Genomic DNA, 21,272 nt, shown 5'->3' with positions numbered 1-21,272 from the left:
AATCCCAATTGGCAATTAATGGTCTTTTCATTATATGACGATAATTAAGATGTAATAAGATGTTTTCGTTATATTGTGAAATATTATCAAGAAATTGGTGCAAAGCTCTCCCTATATAACTCACAATCCCAATTGGCAATTAATGGTCTTTTCATTATATGACGATAATTGGTGCACTTGCCAAATTTTTGCTATCATGATTCTTCACGGAAATATCGAACATTCTTATGTCTTTACCATTCAACAAAATTGCCTAATGTATTGACTAAAGCACTCGGTCCTGCACAATTTAATTTCTTATTCCGCAAGCTGAGGATATGCAAATGGCATGCTCCAAATTGATGGGTGTAATGAGATATTAATGAGTTGTTGTGAAATATTACTAAGATAGGTGCAAAGCTCTTTCAACTATTATTTAATACAACTGCATTCACATATACTCCAACATAAGATCCATGCTAAGTTAGGATAATCACATGTCAGCTGGTCATGACGGGTGGAGGGATGAAAATCTCACACATTATTAAGTTAGAGATGGATCTCAATGAGCACTAGTGATTATACCCGTGCGATGCACGAAGTCTAAATCATTGATTTCGTTGAAAAAATTACGATTAATTTAATCCAACTATGGTTCCTTATTTTATTATTACTCGGATCACAACATACCACATATATTTATATTATTTATTTTTTAAATTTAAAATTTAAAATTAAAACCATGCTCCAACTAAAATTTATTTAATTAATATTTATAACAATATTATTTAAATTTAAATTTAATTATTATTTAATTCTTGATAAAGAGGTACGAAGGAGAAGCAAAACCAGATCTAGCTAGTCAAAACTGAGTACACGAACAGGAAATAAATTGCACGACTTAGTGCCTGTTTGGTTTTCAGTTGGGTGAATGTGAAAGTCCATTCACTCAACTCAACAAGTGCATTCTGTTGGCTGAATGTGCATTGGAAATCGTGATCTCGAATTTTAATACTTCAAACGGACTTCCTAACTGAAAACCAAACATACACTTAAGCATGGAACGCTTGAGTACACCACGGTCCCTTAATACGTAATTTTAATAGTGTTATCACTACTTGATTTTATACGATATATAGTTAAGACAGTATATATTTTATTACTGATGCGATAAACAAATATTTTATGTAGAAGGAATTAATTAGTTGGAACAACCAAGTTTTTTCAGCCAAGACCTTCATTATCTTCTTTTACAATATATAAAAAAGATAATAGTAGATATAAGGACTTAGTAAATAGCATGAAAAAAGAGAGCAGTTTTAATTTAAAGGATACGCTAAGAGATAATTCTCATACAATTTCATGACACTTGGGAACAACAAAACTTGAAAAATAACATGCTCTACACAAACTGGAAATAGAATTGAACGGCTTCAGCATGGAACACTTGAGCACACCCGGCTTTAGATATTTCGCAGCTACTTTTTCCCAACAATAAATAAGTTGTTAGTAAAGGTATGCATATGGCAACGACATTTTTAAGTTTTTGCCATAAAAAAATTAACCAACAACACTAATATTGTTGGGAAAAATGTACTTAAACCAACGATCTTAGTTGTCGCTAGGAAATAGCCTACTAAATACCAACAACATTTAAGGGTTGATGCAAAATGTATACACATATACCAACGACACGTCATATTGTTGGGAATGATATGATTATCTCAACGACTTCATTTGTTGTTGGGACAAATATATATGTTTTCCAACAATAATTGGTGTTGTTGCGAAAAGGTATACATACATGCCAAAGACTAAAATTATTGATGAAAATAGTAGATTTGGTTAGCATATATCCCAACAATGAATTTTTTTGTTGAGATAGACATATATGTTTAGCAACAACAATAGTAGTCGCTGCGAAAAGACACATTTATGTCAATAAAATAATTTACTTTAAAAGAGAAATATTATCTTTAATTTAAATATATTTTAACAATTACTATACTTTGTATCCTTAAAACAAAATTTTGTGTTTTCGTTTGTAGAATTGACCATGGCGGTGGAGGACAGCTTTGCCAACATGCACGACAAGGAATGAACGTCGGCAAAGAAACTGGAGCAGATGATGGAGGGAACGTTGGGGGACTTGAATGAACGTGCACAACAAGGAATCAAGGCCATGCACGAGCAGGAAGAAGAGAATGAGAGGTTGGAGGAGGAGCTGTCTGCCATGATTCGAGAGCTCGGAAGGGTGGAGCCGAAGCTTAGCCATAGACTGATAGAGGCTCTAGGGTCATTGGTGAAGGAAGTGAAGCGGTTGATGAAGGTGAAGGCAGACAATGAAGTTAGAATTGATAATCTGGATAAGGAAATTCATGTGTTGAGGCAGAGAATTCAGATGTGGGAGAAGAAGTATCTTGCTGATGGATGATATGGTCAGCTCTGAATTTTCATTCATGTCAATCAATGTTGGCATGACATAGTACTTGTTTAGTTATTAGTTGGTTTTTTATTATGAGGATCAAATTCAAAATATGGTGTGTTGGAATAATGCTGCCACTGGCTAATTGATTTTACTAGTTTTTCCAGTACTGATTATAATTAGTTGCTTTTGAGGTTTGGATTTAATAAATAGTTTTTGAAATTGAGATTCAAATGTTTGTGTTTTAAAACAAAAATTAATCTGTATTTCAAAGTTACGTTTAAACAATCTTGTATTTCAAAATTTAAGTTTACCACAAAAGTTAAATAGCTATTTTTTGAATCAATTAACTTTTATTTGTAGTAACAACTCTACGTTGGTTTAAAAAAAATAACAACTTCAATAATTATTTAACTAAGAAATATCTTATCATTATGTTTTTAACATCTTCTTTTCTGTTTCTTTTTAAAAAAAAACATATTGTTTTCACTAAAATTTGGGCGCTATTTTTTAAATATTTTCCAGCTTTCCTGAAATATTATCTCCATTCTCCACTAACACTAACCGTCTCCAACACTACCATAAAAATAGCAGACTCATTCATTCATGAAACTGCTTCTCTTCTGCTTCTTGAAATAGCACAAAGTAACCCACCTCTTTAGCAAACTGTTAAGATTTCAGAGCCACCGATGGAGGAACTACAAGAGCACCGTTGTCAAGTTTGGATTCACGTACACTTGCTAGTGCGAATGGCTTTCAAGAGCACAACAAACTGTAGTCATTTTCAAATTGTAAGGGAAGTTGAAGCAATTGACGGTAATTTTGGGGTGTCAACCTCTCAACCTTAATTTATGACTTGTTTTTTGTGATGTCTATGTGTGAATTTCACCTTATGCGCTTTTCACATTTATGGAATTTAAAAATACTTAGCTATATCAAATTAAAAGATTACTTGAAATCATATTTTAAAAAAATAAAGATAACAATCATGATTTTTTCGGTTAATAAATAACAAAATGATTAACAAATAGATTTGATTTCAAAATACAGTATATATGTGGGTTTCATAAGTCATGATGCAATGACTTAATATAGTAGGTGCATTACTTAAAGGCTCATTACCAGGCGTGCTCCATTGGCGCCTAGGCGCTAATTGGAGTTGAAGTTTCTGTTCCAGAATTTGGAATTGGCGCCTGGGCGTGCTCTAGGCGTCAATTACTTCCAGAAGCTATTGTTTTGTTGTTTTGAATTGGCGCTCAAGCGTGCTCTATTGGCGCCTGAGCGCCCAGACTCGTATTTTTTGCCTATAAATAAGGCTTTGGTCATTTTCTTTGCAACACTTAGTCATTTTACACATTTTGGATCAAGTTTAGAAGCTGAGGAGAACCTTGAGGCTTGTGAGAGGCTTGCACCTTGTTATTTTTCTCAGGTTCTTTACATTTCTTTATATGGATTCACTAGCCATGAGTGGCTAGTTTTCTTTTTTGCTTTGGGTTTAAGTGATTCCATGAAACTCTAGTTATTAATTCCTATCTCTATGCATGAGTTCTTGATTTTACCTTGTATTTCAATTCATTTTTGCATGATTAGCTTGAGTGCACGCTTGCTATATGATAGGCTATAATCATAACAAAAGTTTGTTATAGTTTAGGGACATGAATTGAAATAGATCCTTCTATGCTTGCTACTAGGAATAGAGGAATGGTTGAGTTTTGTTGGCCTGAATTTGTATGCTTTAAACCTCAAATGAATGATTAAGTACACAAGGAATTGGGCTTAACTTTTAGTTTAAGAGAATTGCTTATGTGAGGAATCAGTAAGTAAGTATATAGACTAAAGCAACAACTAATGAATCAAGGTTTCACATGCATAGGATAGGTAGACTTGAGTGGATTAGATGATCGATAACCCAAGGCATTTTCATCAATTGTTATTTTCAACATTTTCAATATTGCTCTTTTGCAAACCATTTGTCACCAACAACCAAAATCAATTTCAGAATTTTATTGCTTTCGAAACTTGCAAACTTTAGGCTTAAATCCACAATTCTCACTCACAATCCCTGTGGTTCGATATTTTAAAACCCGGAGGTATCTGTACACTTGCAGATTGACCAACACAAACAAATAATTATCCCTCTTATACAAATATTACATCCAATGCATATTTTGGAGCTTGGCAAAATCTTAATTCCCATGATGGATATGTCACAATATAAATAAATATCTGGAAATTTTGCACATATTAAACATAATGCTTACATCCATTAAAATCATTGAATACATGGAGCAATAGTTTCATGCCTATGGCACATGGAGTACACATCTTCCATGATGGAGAGAGCTTAGTAGACACTAATACATATATAACTTTTAGACACAACTGAGTAAACACAGCTCAGTTTTTAGGTAACATACATTACTGCATTTTTAACATAGTTCCTAGAGACCTTTCACCATCCTGGAGATCACTAACATAAGATGAACATAACAAACAAAGGGACAATGTGTTACATTGGCAAGAATGTGTCATCATTGTACCCATCAACTACATTATTCAATCCCCAACAAGTAGAGGCAAAGGTCCACCATGATTGACTACTCCTCTATTTTCACATACTTCATCTTAAGCCTCTTGGCAGGTTTGGGATAGGAAGCACCACCATCATGAGCTTCAACAAAGGATGGAGAAGCAAAACTCCCAACATGAGATATGTCCTCAAGTGACTGGGCCGCAACATCAATTTCAGATTTGTTTCCAGAGTAGCTGCCAAACATACCAGGAGATATATCGCTACTTTCTCCAGATTCCAAATCAGGGAACTTTGACACCTTAATTGCATGTGCATATAAATCGTAAAATGAATAAGTTAGACAACTTAATAAACCAAGCCAAACACAATTAATAATCTACAATCTCACCTCTTGGGGTGTGTTAACTTTATCAGCATCCTTGAATAAATCAATCACATGCTGATCACCACAGACTTTCTTAACCTTGAATGAATCATCATACTTAGCACCATGATCAGCTGACTTCTCAATTTTAAACAGGAACAGTCTCCCAATCATTGTCTTCATGAGATCAGGCAACTCAGATTAGGCTTGCCCTGAAATAAGTCAATAAAATTAGAAAATAACTCGAGCAATCAAATACTTGCGAAATCATAGAGAATACATACTTTGAACCAATGAGTAAATCCTTGCATGTTTTCATCAGAATATTCTGGCAGTCAGTGTCAAACATTACAAAATTTGCATCATCTTCTCCATCCGACACTTCGATCTTAACCCTAAAACTGATTAGAATGATGTGCATTAGTAAATAGTAAAATAGTCTCAACTTACTAATCACATGCCTACTAAAAAAATACCCAACTAACCGTGGAGTAACTTCAAGCACATTGGTATCACAGCCAGAGCAGTAGTAGGTGTCATCTTTAAGAGATACCGCGCGGTGGCAACGACATGCTGAATAACACAATTTCTTACCATCAACTAGTCCAACAATCTTTGCATCCACCACAAATACCCCAGCCTAATAATTGGAAAAAGGTGAGTTGGTTTTTGCCATAATAAAGTGCCTAAATTCAAGAGTACAGTAATGTGGTGTAGAATTAGGTGCCTACCTTGGTATATCTTAAGTTCAATTAGTTGTTTCTAATTTAAATTACATTTTCTGTGGATAGTTATTACAATACCAAGGATGTGCAAAAATAAATGAATGAATGTAACAACATCTCCTATTATTATATGATTTTCTTCATTTGTTCTTACCATGTGATACTATTAACAAATGTCAACTATGCTTTAATGTAACAAATTGGAAATCAGGGATGTATTGTCTAGACTTCTGTTGTTCTTATATGAGATTTTTTTTAAATTGGTCATGTTATAATGCAATGAAGAAATATACCTCAGCAGTTTCATGCATTTGTTGCACTTTTTCCTGGGAAACAATGTTAGAAATTCTTCTTCAGTTGTTAACACGCGCACATCATTTTCAATCTCACCAAGAGGAAGATCAGGATCAATCCCATGGAGAACAATGCTTATATGTGACAAACATATACACATAATACAATAATAAGTAATCAAATTCCACATTGAAAATAGAAATGTAAGGGGTTTGTGTGTATACCAACCTATTGCGAAATGCAACAACCTCTGGAATTTCAGGATTCCAAAGAATCCTAGTAGCATACATAACATTATGAACCACAACATTTCCTACCAAAAAAATATCAAATATTTCAATTGTTTTGGTGGTAATATTGTCACAATGCATAAATTATAAATATGATCATTAAAATTATCTTTAAAAGTCTTGAGATGGATATCCTTTCTTGTTTTCCCCTTTTATGTTTCCTGTACTGTTCTAGTTCTTATTTAATGTCCTCAAGTAGTATCTTATGTAATTAAATCTTGGGCTTTGTTCCCTATTGATATATATACATCCTCTTGGAATTAAATCTCCTAGAAGATGGCAAATTCATCTTCTGCTAAGATATATATATATATATATATATATATATATTTGGTTTTTCCAAAAAAAAAGTCTTGATCTTAGCAAACTGCAGAACAACCACAAACATAGCTTGTCCATCAGCTCAGACATAAGAGTAACAATGTCAACATAGCTTCCAAAAAAGTACACTATACACTTCCCCTAATTAAATCAAGACAGAAAAGTATTACAACATATTATGGATAAAAGATTGCTGAGGAAATAATTGATGCAAGAATGAATACACCATACCTGTCATCAATCAACTGGAGTTCAATCATCCTTGAAATATTTGCACATTTGGTGTCCTGTTTCTCACGGGACACTGCAGTCACCAAGCCTGTCACATATGTTTGCAATATGGTTCAGCAAGATCAGAAATCAGACCTAAAAAATAGGCAGCTAAAATTACTCAACCAATAAGGCAAAAATTATCAAATTACCCACCAATCAGATGTTCACACTCACCCATGGGGCACTATCTTTGTCCTGCTATTAAAAAGGATCTTGAATTCATGTTTGTTGTTCCTTGTTGTCTTGCATTTTGCTAAAAACAACCTGATGTCAAAGACGATGTTGGGACATCTGTCTTTGTGAAGGCTAGGACAATTGTCCTTGCTGGCGAGCTGTGTGGATCCCTTTGTTATCTGCTTAGAGGGTTTGTTTTGTTGTTACTTGAGAATCAAGTAACTGGCTGAAGGGAGTTATTTGCAGGGTGTGTATTATTGGAACAAATCATTGATTGAAGATATGTTTCTATGTTTTAATTGTTGATCACTCATATCATATCTTGGAAGATTCTGTACTGATATGATTTGGATGAGAGTTGTTCTTCAGCCCAAGAAACCCTAGTGCCGCCTCTGCTGAAGTATAAAAGGACAAAGAACGGAAGCTTGAAGGTACAGAGGAGAAACTGATTGAAGATCAAGTGTTTTGTAGTTGTAAGTTGTTCTTTGTACTTGTTAATTGTGAATGAGTCTTGCTCTCTGGTTCTATAAAGTAAGACTACATTCTGTGTTGTGTTTGAGTGTTCAAACAAACTTGTGATTTGCTATTACCATTCACTGTGGCAGTGAGTGAGAGAAAGTGAGAGGGGCTCTCATACTTAGGTTGTTATTCTAAGTAGAAGTTCACTGGGTAGATTAGGTTAAGAGCTATGAACTTGTTGTGTTCATGAGTGTATGTAATACCTAGATCTTGAGATAGTGAAATTCCTTTCTTTGGGCGTAAGCTAACCAGACGTAGGTGAAGGTTTAACCGAACTGGGTTACCAATTGCTGTGTCTTGTGTCTTTTACTTATTCTTATGTTTATTTGTTGCAAGTAATCGATTGTGCTAATCGGTCGTCCCAGCATCGTGCAGGACATCTGTTCTAGAGGACCCAGAATTTCAATTGGCATCAGAGCAGGCACCCCTGTTCTGTTTGGGTGAGCTCCAGGGAGATATTTTCTTGGTCTCATGGACAGCAAGGAGGGAGGATCGGTTAACAGGCCACCAATTCTGGATGGCACTAATTATGATTACTGGAAGGTTCGCATGACAGCTTTCCTTAAGTCTATTGACAATAAGACATGGAAGGCTGTGGTCAAAGGTTGGAAACATCCTGTCAAGGCTCAAGCTGAGGGAAGTACATCTACTCCTGAAGAAAAACCTGAGGATGAATGGACAAGGGCTGAAGAAGAAGCTTCTCTGGGAAACTCGAAGGCTATGAATGCAATCTTCAATGTTGTTGATAAGAACATGTTTAGATTGATTAATACTTGCACTGTGGCCAAGGATGCTTGGGAGATCTTGAAAACTGCTCATGAAGGCACAACCAGGGTGAGGATGTCTAGACTCCAGATGCTTACCACCAAGTTTGAAAACTTGGTAATGACAGAAGATGAGACTATATCTGATTATCACATGCGTGTGCGTGATTTGTCAAATGCTTCATTTGATCTTGGAGAACCTATGTCAGATGAAAAGCTTGTAAGGAAGATTCTAAGATCTGTAACCGACAAGTTTGCAATGAAGGTCACTGCTATTGAAGAAGCTCAAGACATCAGTAGTTTAAAAATGGATGAGCTGATTGGTTCTTTGCAAACTTATGAGTTGAAACTGGCTAAAAAACCTGAGAAGAAAACCAAAAGTATTGCATTTGTGTCTAATACTGGTGAAGGAGATGATGCTGACAGTGAAAGTGAAAACTTATCTGAAGCTCTAGCTCTTCTTGCAAGAAAGTTCAATAGAGCCCTGAGGAAGATTGATAGAAGAAATAAGCTGAATGTCCAGGACATTAAGTCAGACAATTTCAAATCCATCAATTTCCAGAAGAAGGCAAAAGAAGAAGATAAATCAGGCCAAAGCAAGGGTGTTCAGTGTCATGAATGTGAGGGTTATGGTCACATTAGATCTGAATGTGCAACTTACTTGAAGAGGCAGAAGAAAAGCATGGTTGTGACATGGTCAGATGAAGATACTGAAGATGAGGAAGAACTATCTGTGAACAGAGTCAATGCGTTTTCAGGAACTATTAATGACTCAGATTCTAGTGGTGATGAGATGACATATGAAGAGCTAAAAGAGACTTACAGGTTATTGCACATCAAATGGAAGGAAGCTTGCAAGTTGCTGAAGGAACAGGAAGGTGAAATGGTACAACTTAAAACTGAAAATGAAAGCCTGAGGGGAACAATTGACAAATTGCAGGATGATCTTGATGAATGGAACACAAAGCTGGAAGATGTTGAAAAGGCCAAACTTCTCCTAACCATTGCTGAGCTTCAAGAGAAAGTGACCACACTGACAGGCAAACTAGAAAATACTTACAAATCTGTGCGTATGCTGAACAGTGGATCCAACATGCTAGAAGAAATTCTGGAAGAAACTAGCAAACAAGGAAGAAGTGTGAAAGGTATTGGTTTCAGCTACAAGTCTGAAAAGAAGGGCAATCAGATTGGATCAAAGAAATTTGTAAGTGTTAAAGATAATACTGAGGTCTAGAATCCAACAAATGGTCAGTTGTCAAAACTATTGTCAGAACATGTGCCTCGACATGCAAATACTCAGAAGATCAGTAGTTCAACACCTTAGAGATGTCACTATTGTGGTAGGTTTGGTCATATCAAACCCTACTGTTTCAAGTTGTATGGATATTCCCAGATTCAAAAGGTGGTTGAAATTTCAAAAAGAAAACCTGTAAAGATGACATGGAAACCCAAAAGTGAAGTCTCTTGTCTCATAGCTCACACATCTCTGAGAGTTTCTTCAAGTGAAGACTGGTATTTTGATAGTGGTTGTTCAAGACATATGACAGGTAACAAGGAGTATCTGAGTGATCTCAAAGAATACTCTAGCAAGTATGTCACGTTTGGAGATGGAGCCAAAGGAAAAATCAGAGGTATAGGAAAGTTGGTGAATCATGGATCCCCAGATCTGTGCAATGTGCTACTGGTTAAGGGTTTAACTACAAACCTCATCAGTATAAGCCAACTATGTGATCAAGGGCTTGATGTATTGTTTAGCAAGGCAGATTGTATGGTTACTACACGTGATCATAAATTCATGATGAGAGGCATCAGATCTAAAGACAATTGTTACATGTGGATCTCACAGGAAAAAGCTCAGATGTCTAGGTGTTTGATGACAAAGTTGGATGAACTGAATCTATGACATCAACGACTGGGCCATATCAATCTCAAGAGCATGTAGAAAGTTATCTCTGGAGAAGCTGTTCGAGGACTACCAAAGTTAAGAGTAGATGAAGGTAGAATATGTGGTGAATGCAAGATTGGAAAGTTGACCAAAACATCTCATGCAAAGCTTCAGCATCCCACTACAACAAAAGTGCTTGAACTTCTTCACATGGACTTAATGGGGCCCATGCAGGTTGAAAGCTTGGGAGGTAAGAAATATGTCTATGTGTGTGTTGATGATTTTTCCAGGTACACTTGGATTGATTTCATGAGGGAGAAATCTGAAACCTTTGACATATTCAAGAAGTTATGTCTAAAGCTTCAAACTGAGAAAAACTTTGCCATAGTTAGAATCAGAAGTGACCATGGAAGAGAATTTGAGAATTCTAAATTCTCTGACTTTTGTGATTCAGAAGGTATAACTCATGAATTCTCAGCTCCAATCACTCCCCAGCAGAATGGTATTGTTGAGAGGAAAAATAGGACACTTCAGGAATCCACCAGGGTAATGTTGCATGCAAGGAAAATCTCCAACAAATTCTGGGCAGAAGCAATGAGTACTGCTTGCTACATTCATAATAGAGTAACCATTAGAGCTGGAACTACAGTCACTCTATATGAGATCTGGAAAGGAAGGAAGCCAACTGTGAAACATTTTCACATCTTTGGTAGCAAATGTTACATTCTGGCTGATCGTGAACAAAGAAGAAAGTTAGATCCTAAGAGTGATGAAGGAATTTTCATGGGGTATTCTACAAACAGCAAAGCATACAGAGTGTACAACACCAGAACAAAGGTCATGATGGAATCTGCGAATGTCTCTGTTGATGATCAACCAAGTGAAAGAGAGGAATCCAGTACAACAGAAGATGATGATAGTCCACATGTCCTAGCCGATGTTCCAACTATTGACCTCGACATTGAATCAGAGACTAGCTCCGATGAGCAAGAGGAAGAGATGACCACTACAAATAAAGCTCCTTCAATCAGAGTCCAAAAGAATCACCCCCAAGAAAATATTATTGGTGATCCCAAAGGAGGGGTTACTACCAGGGCTAAAAGCTATATTGCTCATGAATGTTTCATATCCAAGGTAGAACCCAAGAATGTCAAGGAAGCTCTGACATATGAGTACTGGATAAATGCAATGCAAGAAGAACTCGATCAGTTCAGAAGAAATGAAGTATGGGATCTCATTCCTAGACCTGAAGGAGTAAACATCATAGGTACTAAGTGGATCTTCAAGAACAAGTCAGATGAAAATGGTGTAGTGACTAGAAACAAAGCAAGACTTGTTGCTCAAGGATACACTCAGATAGAAGGGGTAGACTTTGAAGAAACTTTTGCACCAGTGGCTAGGTTGGAATCAATAAGGCTCTTACTGGGAGTAGCTTGCCTCTTGAAATTCAGATTGTTCCAGATGGATGTCAAAAGTGTTTTTCTAAATGGATATCTGAATGAGGAAGTATATGTTGAACAACCAAAGGGATTTACAGATCCACATCATCCTGATCATGTCTACAAACTCAAGAAGGCATTGTATGGACTAAAACAGGCTCCTAGAGCATGGTATGAAAGACTCACAGAGTTCTTGGTAAAGAATGGCTATTGCAAGGGAGGAATAGACAAGACACTATTCATGAAAAATGACAGAGGAAACCTCATGATAGCACAGATATATGTTGATGATATTGTTTTTGGGGGAATGTCGAACACGATGGTGGAACATTTTGTCCAACAAATAAAGTCAGAGTTTGAGATGAGTTTAGTGGGTGAGTTGAACTATTTTCTGGGACTTCAGATCAAACAAATGGAAGATTCAATGTTCATCTCTCAAAGTAAGTATGCCAGAGGCATTGTGAAAAAGTTTGGGCTTGAAAAATCTGGGCATAAAAGAACTCCTGCTGCTACTCATATCAAGTTGACAAAAGATGATCAGGGAGAGGATGTTGATCAAAGTTTGTATAGGAGCATGATTGGGAGTCTTTTGTATCTCACTGCTAGCAGACCAGACATTTCTTTTGCTGTAGGTGCTTGTGCAAGATACCAAGCTGCACCAAAGGCTAGTCATCTCTTACAAGTGAAAAGGATCATCAAGTACATAAATGGCACATGTGACTATGGCATTCTGTATACACACGATACCAGTCCTTCTCTAGTGGGTTATTGTGATGTAGATTGGGCAGGGAGTGCTGATGATAGGAAGAGTACATCTGGAGGGTGTTTCTTCTTAGGGAATAACTTGATCTCTTGGTTCAGCAAGAAGCAAAACTGTGTGTCTCTATCTACTGCTGAAGCTGAATATATTGCTGCCGGGAGTAGTTGTACTCAACTTATTTGGATGAAACAGATGCTGAAGGAGTATGAAGTCAAGCAGGATGTCATGACATTATATTGTGACAATTTAAGTGCCATCAACATTACCAAAAACCCCATTCAACATAGCAGAACCAAGCACATAGATATCAGACATCATTTCATCAGAGAATTGGTTGAGGATAAAATTGTCACATTGGAACATGTATCCACAAAGAAACAATTGGCAGACATTTTTATAAAGCCTTTAGATGCTGCTACATTTGTCAAATTGAGAGGAAATCTTGGGATTTGCCTCTTCGAAGGAGCATAGCAATTAAGGCCCCTTTTTGGTCTAACGGCTAGTTTTCTCGTAACTACCATTAACTGTCGTTATGACATCATCACCACGGTTGCTTCTCTTTCACTCAACTGCTATATAATCATCACCAACGGCCACATTCCAGTCTTACATCAAATTGAGATCTTTGCTCTAGTAACCTCTGTTTTTCTCTACTCAACATTCTTGTTCATTTTTCTAAATTTGTTCTTTTTACGCAATCACTGCATCATGTCTCAAGTCTCAGGCAAGAAAGAAACTGTGAAAGGCAAGATTGAGAAGACTTATGGAGGAGTCAAGGTAATGGGATTGAAAGCAAGTTCCTCCGCTCAATCCAAGAAGGTTGTTGGCACCAAGTCTCGTGCATCCATTGAGAAACATCTTGACACCACTGTCTCTGAGGATGTTTCAATTGAGGATTCTCCTGCGATTGGTGAGCCCGATGTCAAGACATCTGCCCTTCCATCAGATGACTCTCGCTCTGATGAATCTGCAAAGAAGATCTCTCCAGATGTTTCTTCATCCTCCAAAGACTCTGATTCCGAGAGTGAAGACACCAAGGAAGTCTCTTCAGAAGAGTCGACCAAAGCCCTTCCAACGGTTCTGGAGATTTCTGACGATGACGACTTAGATGAAGTTCCATTGGCAAGTGTGGCTGATAGATTGCTGAAAAGAAAAAGGGTTTCTGTTGAAGAAACCCCTTCTGTTCAAAAGAAGAAAGTCAAATCCACTCCTGTCTCTTACAAATCCAGACAAGTAGATGTGACAGTGAAAGGCAAGCAAAAGGCTGTGGAGTCTTCTGGCAAGAGAGTTAAGAAGACTACTGAGAAGAAGAAGAAAGTTTCCAGGGTGGACTTGGACTCTGATTCAGATGTCGAAGCCGATGTCCTGGACATCACGGCTTCTGGAAAGAAGAAATTCTCTGGTAAGCGTGTTCCTCAGGATGTTCCCTCTATTCCTCTTGATAATGTCTCCTTTCATGCTGTTGAGAATGCTCTCAAGTGGAAGTTTGTGTACCAGCGTCGAATTGCAAAAGAGAGGGAAATTGGTTCTTATGTTTTGGAATGCAAGGAGATTATTGCTCTTATCACACGGGCTGGTCTGAGAAAGACTGTTCTGGATATTGGTAAGTGTCATGAGAGACTCGTGAAGGAGTTTCTAGTTAATCTGTCTGATGATGTTGGTAATCCTGAAAGTCCTGAATTCAGGAAAGTTTTTGTGCGCGGAAAATGTGTGCATTTCTCCCCTGCTATAATCAATCAAGCGCTTGGAAGGAGTGTGGTTGAGTTTGTTGAAGAAGAGCTGTCTTTGGACAATGTTGCTGAGGAATTGACTGCAGGGAAGGTGAAGAAATGGCCTTCTAAGAAGTTACTGTCTCCTGGGTTTTTAAGTGTGAAGTATGCTATTCTCAACAGGATTGGAGTGGTAAATTGGATTCCCTCTAATCATACTTCTGGTGTCTCTGCTATGTTAACCAAACTCATTTACCGCATAGGGACTGAGATACATTTTGATTTTGGCTCTTTTGTGTTTACTCAAACCCTGAAGCATGCTGAGACTTGTGCAGTGAAGCTTCCTGTCTCTTTTCCTTCACTTCTGACTGCTATCATACTGAAACAACATCCTCATATTCTTGGTGTGAATGATGTGCCCTTTTCCAGGGGAAATCCTATTACCTTGGATCATCGCTTATTCTTGGAACCTCATGTCCTGGACATTGATCTGCCATCCAATAGGACATCTGTGCTTGTTTCTATGTCAGCTTCTGGCACAAAGAGTGTTCTTTCTGAATTGGAAGATATTTCTAAGGAGTTGCAAGAAACCATCAGGGCTGCTGCTGCAAGGAAGCTTAAGGTGGATGCGTTGATTCAAAGTCTCAAGGAGGAAGCTGGTCAAGAAGGTGAGTTTGCAGCTGCTGCTGAGAAGGAAGGATCTGCAGATAATGAAGAAGAGCACTCTTCTTCTTCTGATGTTTAGTACTTGTCCTAGTAGTTGTACTAGTTGACTCTTATTTGGCTGTGCTTTGATTCTTTCCATCTTTGCCAAATTTGTGCTAAAAAGGGGGAGTAGTGTTGTTGTTGTGTTAGTTGGTTTGGTATTATGGTTCTGTTCTGTAATATTCATGAAGACTTATTCAAGACCGGTTATGTACTAGTTCTTCAAGCTGTTTGTTCAAGTATTGGTTCTGTTCAAGTATTATTTGGTGTGTTAGGTTGTGTGTGTGCTGCTATGCATATGGTATTTATACTTCAAGCAGTCTACATGGATGCATCATTTGAGGGGGAGTTCCTCTATGGTTGGCTACAAAGATGCATTGATTTGAGGGGGAGTTTTTTTTTCCGCTGCTGACTCTTTTATTTACCCTCTCTGGTTATGAAGTTGTTTTTAGGCAAAATTTGACAAAGGGGGAAATTGTTGTTCCTTGTTGTCTTGCATTTTGCTAAAAACAACCTGATGTCAAAGACGATGTTGGGACATCTGTCTTTGTGAAGGATAGGACAATTGTCCTTGCTGGCGAGCTGTGTGGATCCCTTTGTTATCTGCTTATAGGGTTTGTTTTGTTGTTACTTGAGAATCAAGTAACTGGCTGAAGGGAGTTATTTGCAGGGTGTGTATTATTGGAACAAATCATTGATTGAAGATATGTTTCTATGTTTTAATTGTTGATCACTCATATCATATCTTGGAAGATTCTGTAATGATATGAGTTGGATGAGAGTTGTTCTTCAGCCCAAGAAACCCTAGTGCCGCCTCTGCTGAAGTATAAAAGGACAAAGAACGGAAGCTTGAAGGTACAGAGGAGAAACTGATTGAATATCAAGTGTTTTGTAGTTGTAAGTTGTTCTTTGTACTTGTTAATTGTGAATGAGTCTTGCTCTCTGGTTCTATAAAGTAAGACTACATTCTGTGTTGTGTTTGAGTGTTCAAACAAACTTGTGATTTGCTATTACCATTCACTGTGGCAGTGAGTGAGAGAAAGTGAGAAGGGCTCTCATACTTAGGTTGTTATTCTAAGTAGAAGTTCACTGGGTAGATTAGGTTAAGAGCTATGAACTTGTTGTGTTCATGAGTGTCTGTAATACCTAGATCTTGAGATAGTGAAATTCCTTTCTTTGGGCGTAAGCTAACCAGACGTAGGTGAAGGTTTCACCGAACTGGGTTACCAATTGTTGTGTCTTGTGTCTTTTACTTATTCTTATGTTTATTTGTTGCAAGTAATCGATTGTGCTAATCGGTCGTCCCAGCATCGTGCAGGACATCTGTTCTAGAGGACCCATAATTTCAATGTTGAGAGGCCTTGTAGACTCCACCATTAGGGACCACAAAGAAATAACTTATCTTATATATATTTCCTTCAACAACCTCACCAAAAAGCTTCCTTATGAGCGATTTTCTGATAGTTGCCTCAATTCTCTGGCCCTGCAAATTAAGAGCATTAATCTTTAGTTACCAATAGTTACAAAACATATGTCAAGGTTTCTCTGCCACCACATTCAATTGACATTATTATATACACCGTTATCTAATTGAAATTATATACACAAATTTCATTCATGTGTGAGGACTATAAAATAGATAACAATTCCAAAAAAAAAACTACTAAAATCACACTTAAGGACACTTAGGTGTAATCCTAGTTAGCTATAGATACTTCCATTTTTATTCAAAATAGGGTCATTCTTAAAATTCTAAGTCATATAATTAACCACAAATTACATGGTTAATATTATGAGAGTGTCATCCTAGTTAGCTACGGATTACACATGGGATTATACCATTCCACAAATGTAGGGATGAATTGATATCATAAAGGGAATTCAACTTATCACATATGTCAACTCAAGAATCTATTCATAATGTAACTCCCATACTACAACACAAATTTTGAATAACCTTATTTCTTTATCAGAGCATTCACATTTGGATAATTTTTATACACCTTTGACATAACTACATGTCATACAGAGTGAATAAGAAAAAGGGATTAGAACAAACCTCAGCATCAATTAGCACCAGCTGGACTGCAAAGGGCTTCTCTGGCTCAGCAATTGCGCACATCTCCCACATCCTAAGAACACGGATCCTAATCCTCCACGTGTCTCTTCCATGACAAAGACTAGCAACATAATTCAAACTTTCACCCAACGAAGCCACGACACCCAGACCTCAACAACAAATAAGTAATTCTAGAAGACTATCAGATGGAGTAGTCGATCTATTAAGCGTTGTCAATGGCGGATTACAGTTTGGGTTTTTATACCAGACATGATGTACAATTTAGAGAAAAATAGAATGAGATATATAGAGGGGCAATTGCGGTACAGGAGAAGATTGCACTTGTACTGCAAAATCTACAGGAGAAGATTGCCCGTACCTCTCTACTTGGCAGCCGTATCAGGTCTTTTAAGTTGGTTCCAGATAGTTCGAACCAACCCGACCCATGAACCGGTTCTGCTGAATCCTCTTCGATGAACAGTGGATAGAAAGTTCTTGGTTTAGTAGGTTTTAGATTTTATTCAAGGACCAATACCAATTCGTTATAGTTTAGGGACCAATAACATATTTAACCATTTCCTTAGTAAGATATTTATCCAATGGTGAAAATAACTAATAAGTTGCAATTTGTAGTCTATTAAACACGATTGTTTTGTGGTGATAATTGAGAACATAGATAAAAATACGGAAACTTAGAAGGACGAGATTTGTAATATTGTCATGTAGGATGCAGAGAATTAAAGATTCATGATATTTTCCACTAATGAAGCACTTTCATGAGGGGTGAACATGGGCCGGGTAAATCCAATGAACCCGCCCAACCCAATCCGATTCAATAGAAAAAATGCGGGTTGGATCGGGCAATCGGGTTAGTCGGATGGATTTTACTACAACCCAACCAAGTTCGGATCGGATTTCGGATTCAGTTCAAATCCATCCAACCCAACCCAGAATCCATACATATAATAATAATTTTTATAATTTTACTCATACTTAGAGTGCTAGTGTCGGAGTGATGGCTTTTTGAAACTTTGAGACTTAAGTATTTGTAGTTATTTGTCATATTTGAACTTAGAGTATTTGTTCGTAGTTATTTGTTACATGTTTATATATAGTTATTTGGCATGTTGAAGAAATTTAAGTTCTAAGTGTCATGGCATGCCATTTAGTGTTGTTTTTTCAGTTTTTTGATACTATTTATATTAGATTGTTTCATGTCATTTGGTAATGAAGTTTTATGTTTTCATGATATTTGGCTATATGTCATTTATGTGGTATTATTTATATAACTTTTTATGTCTTTTTCATGCTATTTAGTATTATAACATATTTATTATTTTTTATAACTTTTTCTGAATTTATAATAATTTTTGCAAGATTTTTTAATATTTCAGATATATTATTATTTTAATATAGTGATCCAATAAATCCATCCAACCCAATCCAAACTTCGTCGGGTTGGTTCGGATCGGGTCCGAAGAAGAAATTCGTGAAATCCAACCCAACCCAGACAATTTTAATCGGTTCGGATTTTATTTTGACCAAAATCCATCCAACCCAACCCATGTGCACCAGTTTCATCCTTAATAAAGAGTTGTTTTTCCCGTCCAATCTTGTATATCACTGACGACTTAGCATGTTGGTAATATAGCGATGGAATTGGCCTTTGGTAAATTACAGATGTCTTTTAGCCTTTGGTAACGATAATAGTTTATGAGGAACCCAGTACCTACAACTTTTTAGCCCTCGATTTTCCATCAGTAAAACTATTTTACCGACAGTTTTTATGAATAATTAGCACTTTCTTATAGTGTACATATGACACTCTTTTTATATCTTTCCATTTTTCTTCTACATTTTTATTCCAAACAACCTACATAATCATCTCACTCGTGAGTATCTCCCATTTTCCCCGAAATTTCTTTCAAAGGCTTACTTTCTTTCACACAATTTCCGCACTTATCACTATCTTTGTTTTCCTTTTACTATCTTTTCTTTCACTTTCTTTCCTGGTATTTTTCTTCCCCAACCAAACATAAAAAAAAAGTCACTGTCAAAAAGAAAAGAAAAAGAGTAAAATACACTTACCTCCCTCAAGGTTTGCTAGAAAAACACTCCACCCCATTCTTATTCAAAATATACACTCCACCCCACTCATTTTATCATGTTAACTCCATCTAAAAGATGCTAACGGAATATTCCATTCAAATCAAAATTATTTAATGTAAACTTATTTTTCCATTTCTTTTTTTTTTCTGGTTATTTTTTATTTTATTTTTTTCAAAAAAAAAACCTCACTTTCAAATAAAAATCGTTTAACGTCAGTTCAATTTAAAAAAAAAACGTTAGTTTCAACAAAAAAGAATATAACATCACAATTACTAGTAAGACCATCTACAATGGTGTTGAAGTTGGTATGTTTAATGTTGAATTGTGTGTGCAATGGTGTTTATTGTAAGTGTTGAAAGTTGAATTATGGAGAGAGATGATGAAAATGTTAAACGGAGTTGAAACCTGCACCCGGTGCCACGTGGCACGCCCTCGTTGGGCCGCAATAGGCGCGTAGCAGACACGCGCAGACAGGACGCGTGAAGGCGTCAGAGGAGAGAGAGAAATGTGCAGGTTTGATTGGAACGCGACACGTGGCCATAGCTGATTGGTCCGACGGATTTCGTTTTTTTTTTCTAATCTTTCCAACTCAATTATTTCACTCAAAAAATATTTTAAAAAATATAATTTTTTTACCAAAATTCATAATTTTTTTTTATCTATAAATAGAGATTTGGTTCGTTTGATTTGGACACAGAAAAAAAATGAAGTTTTCCACCATCTTATTATCTTTCCACAAGTTTTTAAGTTTAAAAAATAAAATAAATTGTTGTCTATATTTTTTAAAAAAAATATTAAATTGTTAAGTGTTTTAATTTAATTTAATTTATTTAAGTAAATAAATTATTGTTTAATTTAATTTAAATCGAAAATTTTAATTTTATGTAATCATAAAAAGAAAAATATAAAATTAAATGAAAATATGAAATAAAAAAGTGGTGGGGTAGGATGTTGAATGAAAAACCATTGGAGTGGGTAAAAGTTGAATGAAGTGTTGAATTGGAGAAGAAGGTAACGTGGAGTGTTGGGAAGAGAAAAAGTGGAGTGTTGATGGTGTTGAATGTTGAAACCATTGTAGATGGTCTAATACCCAGTTTATAAAGGATTTTTATAAATAGTGAATTATATAAAAATATTTCGAAATTAATTTCATACTAATTAAAATTTCACCAAATAAATACTAATTAAATTTCTTTTTCCTAGATTTATAAGAAAATGTTGCTTATGAATTCATTGAGTAATGTATGGATATTATTTAATAAAATTCTCTTATCATATATCAATAACATCCCGCATTTTCAATTACTAAAAGTAATATATACTTTAACATTTAACATGTTATAACCAACGCGATCATATTATCCAAATTAATTAATTAATTAAAATAATAATATAACTTTATATTCTTTTATGGAGTGGAAGTTTAACGTACTTTTACCATAAGTTTTAATTTAAAACTATTTCATACATATTTATTCTTGAATTATTTTATAAAATGGTTACTTTATATACCAGCTCCAACAGTATGTAAGCATTGAGAATATTTGTTTAGTCAAATATTAGAAAGTGACGTTTTTTTCTGGAAAAAAAAATAACCAGAAAAAAAAGGAAAAATAAGTTTACATTAAATAATTTTGATTTGAATGAAATATTCCGTTAGCATCTTTTTGAATGAGGTTAACTTGATAAAATAAGTGGGGTGGAGTGTATATTTTGAATAAGAATGGGGTGGAGTGTTTTTCTAGCAAACTTTGAGGGGATAAGTGTATTTTACTCAAAGAAAAATGATGAAAAAAAGTGAGCTGGCACTACTTGCATGCATGCCTAAAACAGTACCACTAAATAACAAAAGCATGTTTTGGTGCGCACGACGGGGAAGTTTCCGCGAAATTTCTTGGCTTCGTTTCCAACACTCAGCCTCAGCCAGTCTTCTCGAAGTCAATTT

General features: G+C 36.0%; 2 protein-coding genes across 2 annotated transcripts; one reads left to right on the top strand and one right to left on the bottom strand.

Moving 5' to 3' along the window:
• Positions 1-4,699: 4,699 nt before the first annotated feature.
• LOC130742518 (uncharacterized) lies at positions 4,700-5,921 on the bottom strand. The gene is made up of 4 exons (XM_057594615.1): positions 5,787-5,921; positions 5,586-5,702; positions 5,326-5,513; positions 4,700-5,235 (listed from the first exon to the last, which is right to left on the bottom strand). The coding sequence occupies exons 3-4, from the start codon at positions 5,482-5,484 to the stop codon at positions 5,002-5,004; spliced, it is 393 nt and encodes a 130-aa protein (XP_057450598.1). The 5' UTR covers positions 5,485-5,513; positions 5,586-5,702; positions 5,787-5,921; the 3' UTR covers positions 4,700-5,001.
• Positions 5,922-13,453: 7,532 nt separating this feature from the next.
• LOC130744668 (uncharacterized) lies at positions 13,454-15,199 on the top strand. The gene has a single exon (XM_057596833.1). It carries the CDS (start codon positions 13,454-13,456, stop codon positions 15,197-15,199), a length of 1,746 nt encoding a protein of 581 aa, XP_057452816.1.
• The last annotated feature ends 6,073 nt before the right edge of the window (positions 15,200-21,272 follow it).

Source organism: Lotus japonicus, chromosome 3 (genome assembly GCF_012489685.1).
Source record: "Lotus japonicus ecotype B-129 chromosome 3, LjGifu_v1.2".
NCBI lineage: Eukaryota > Viridiplantae > Streptophyta > Magnoliopsida > Fabales > Fabaceae > Lotus > Lotus japonicus.
The sequence above is the reverse complement of the archived record's forward strand: the minus strand, read 5'-3'. Positions and strand labels throughout refer to the sequence as shown.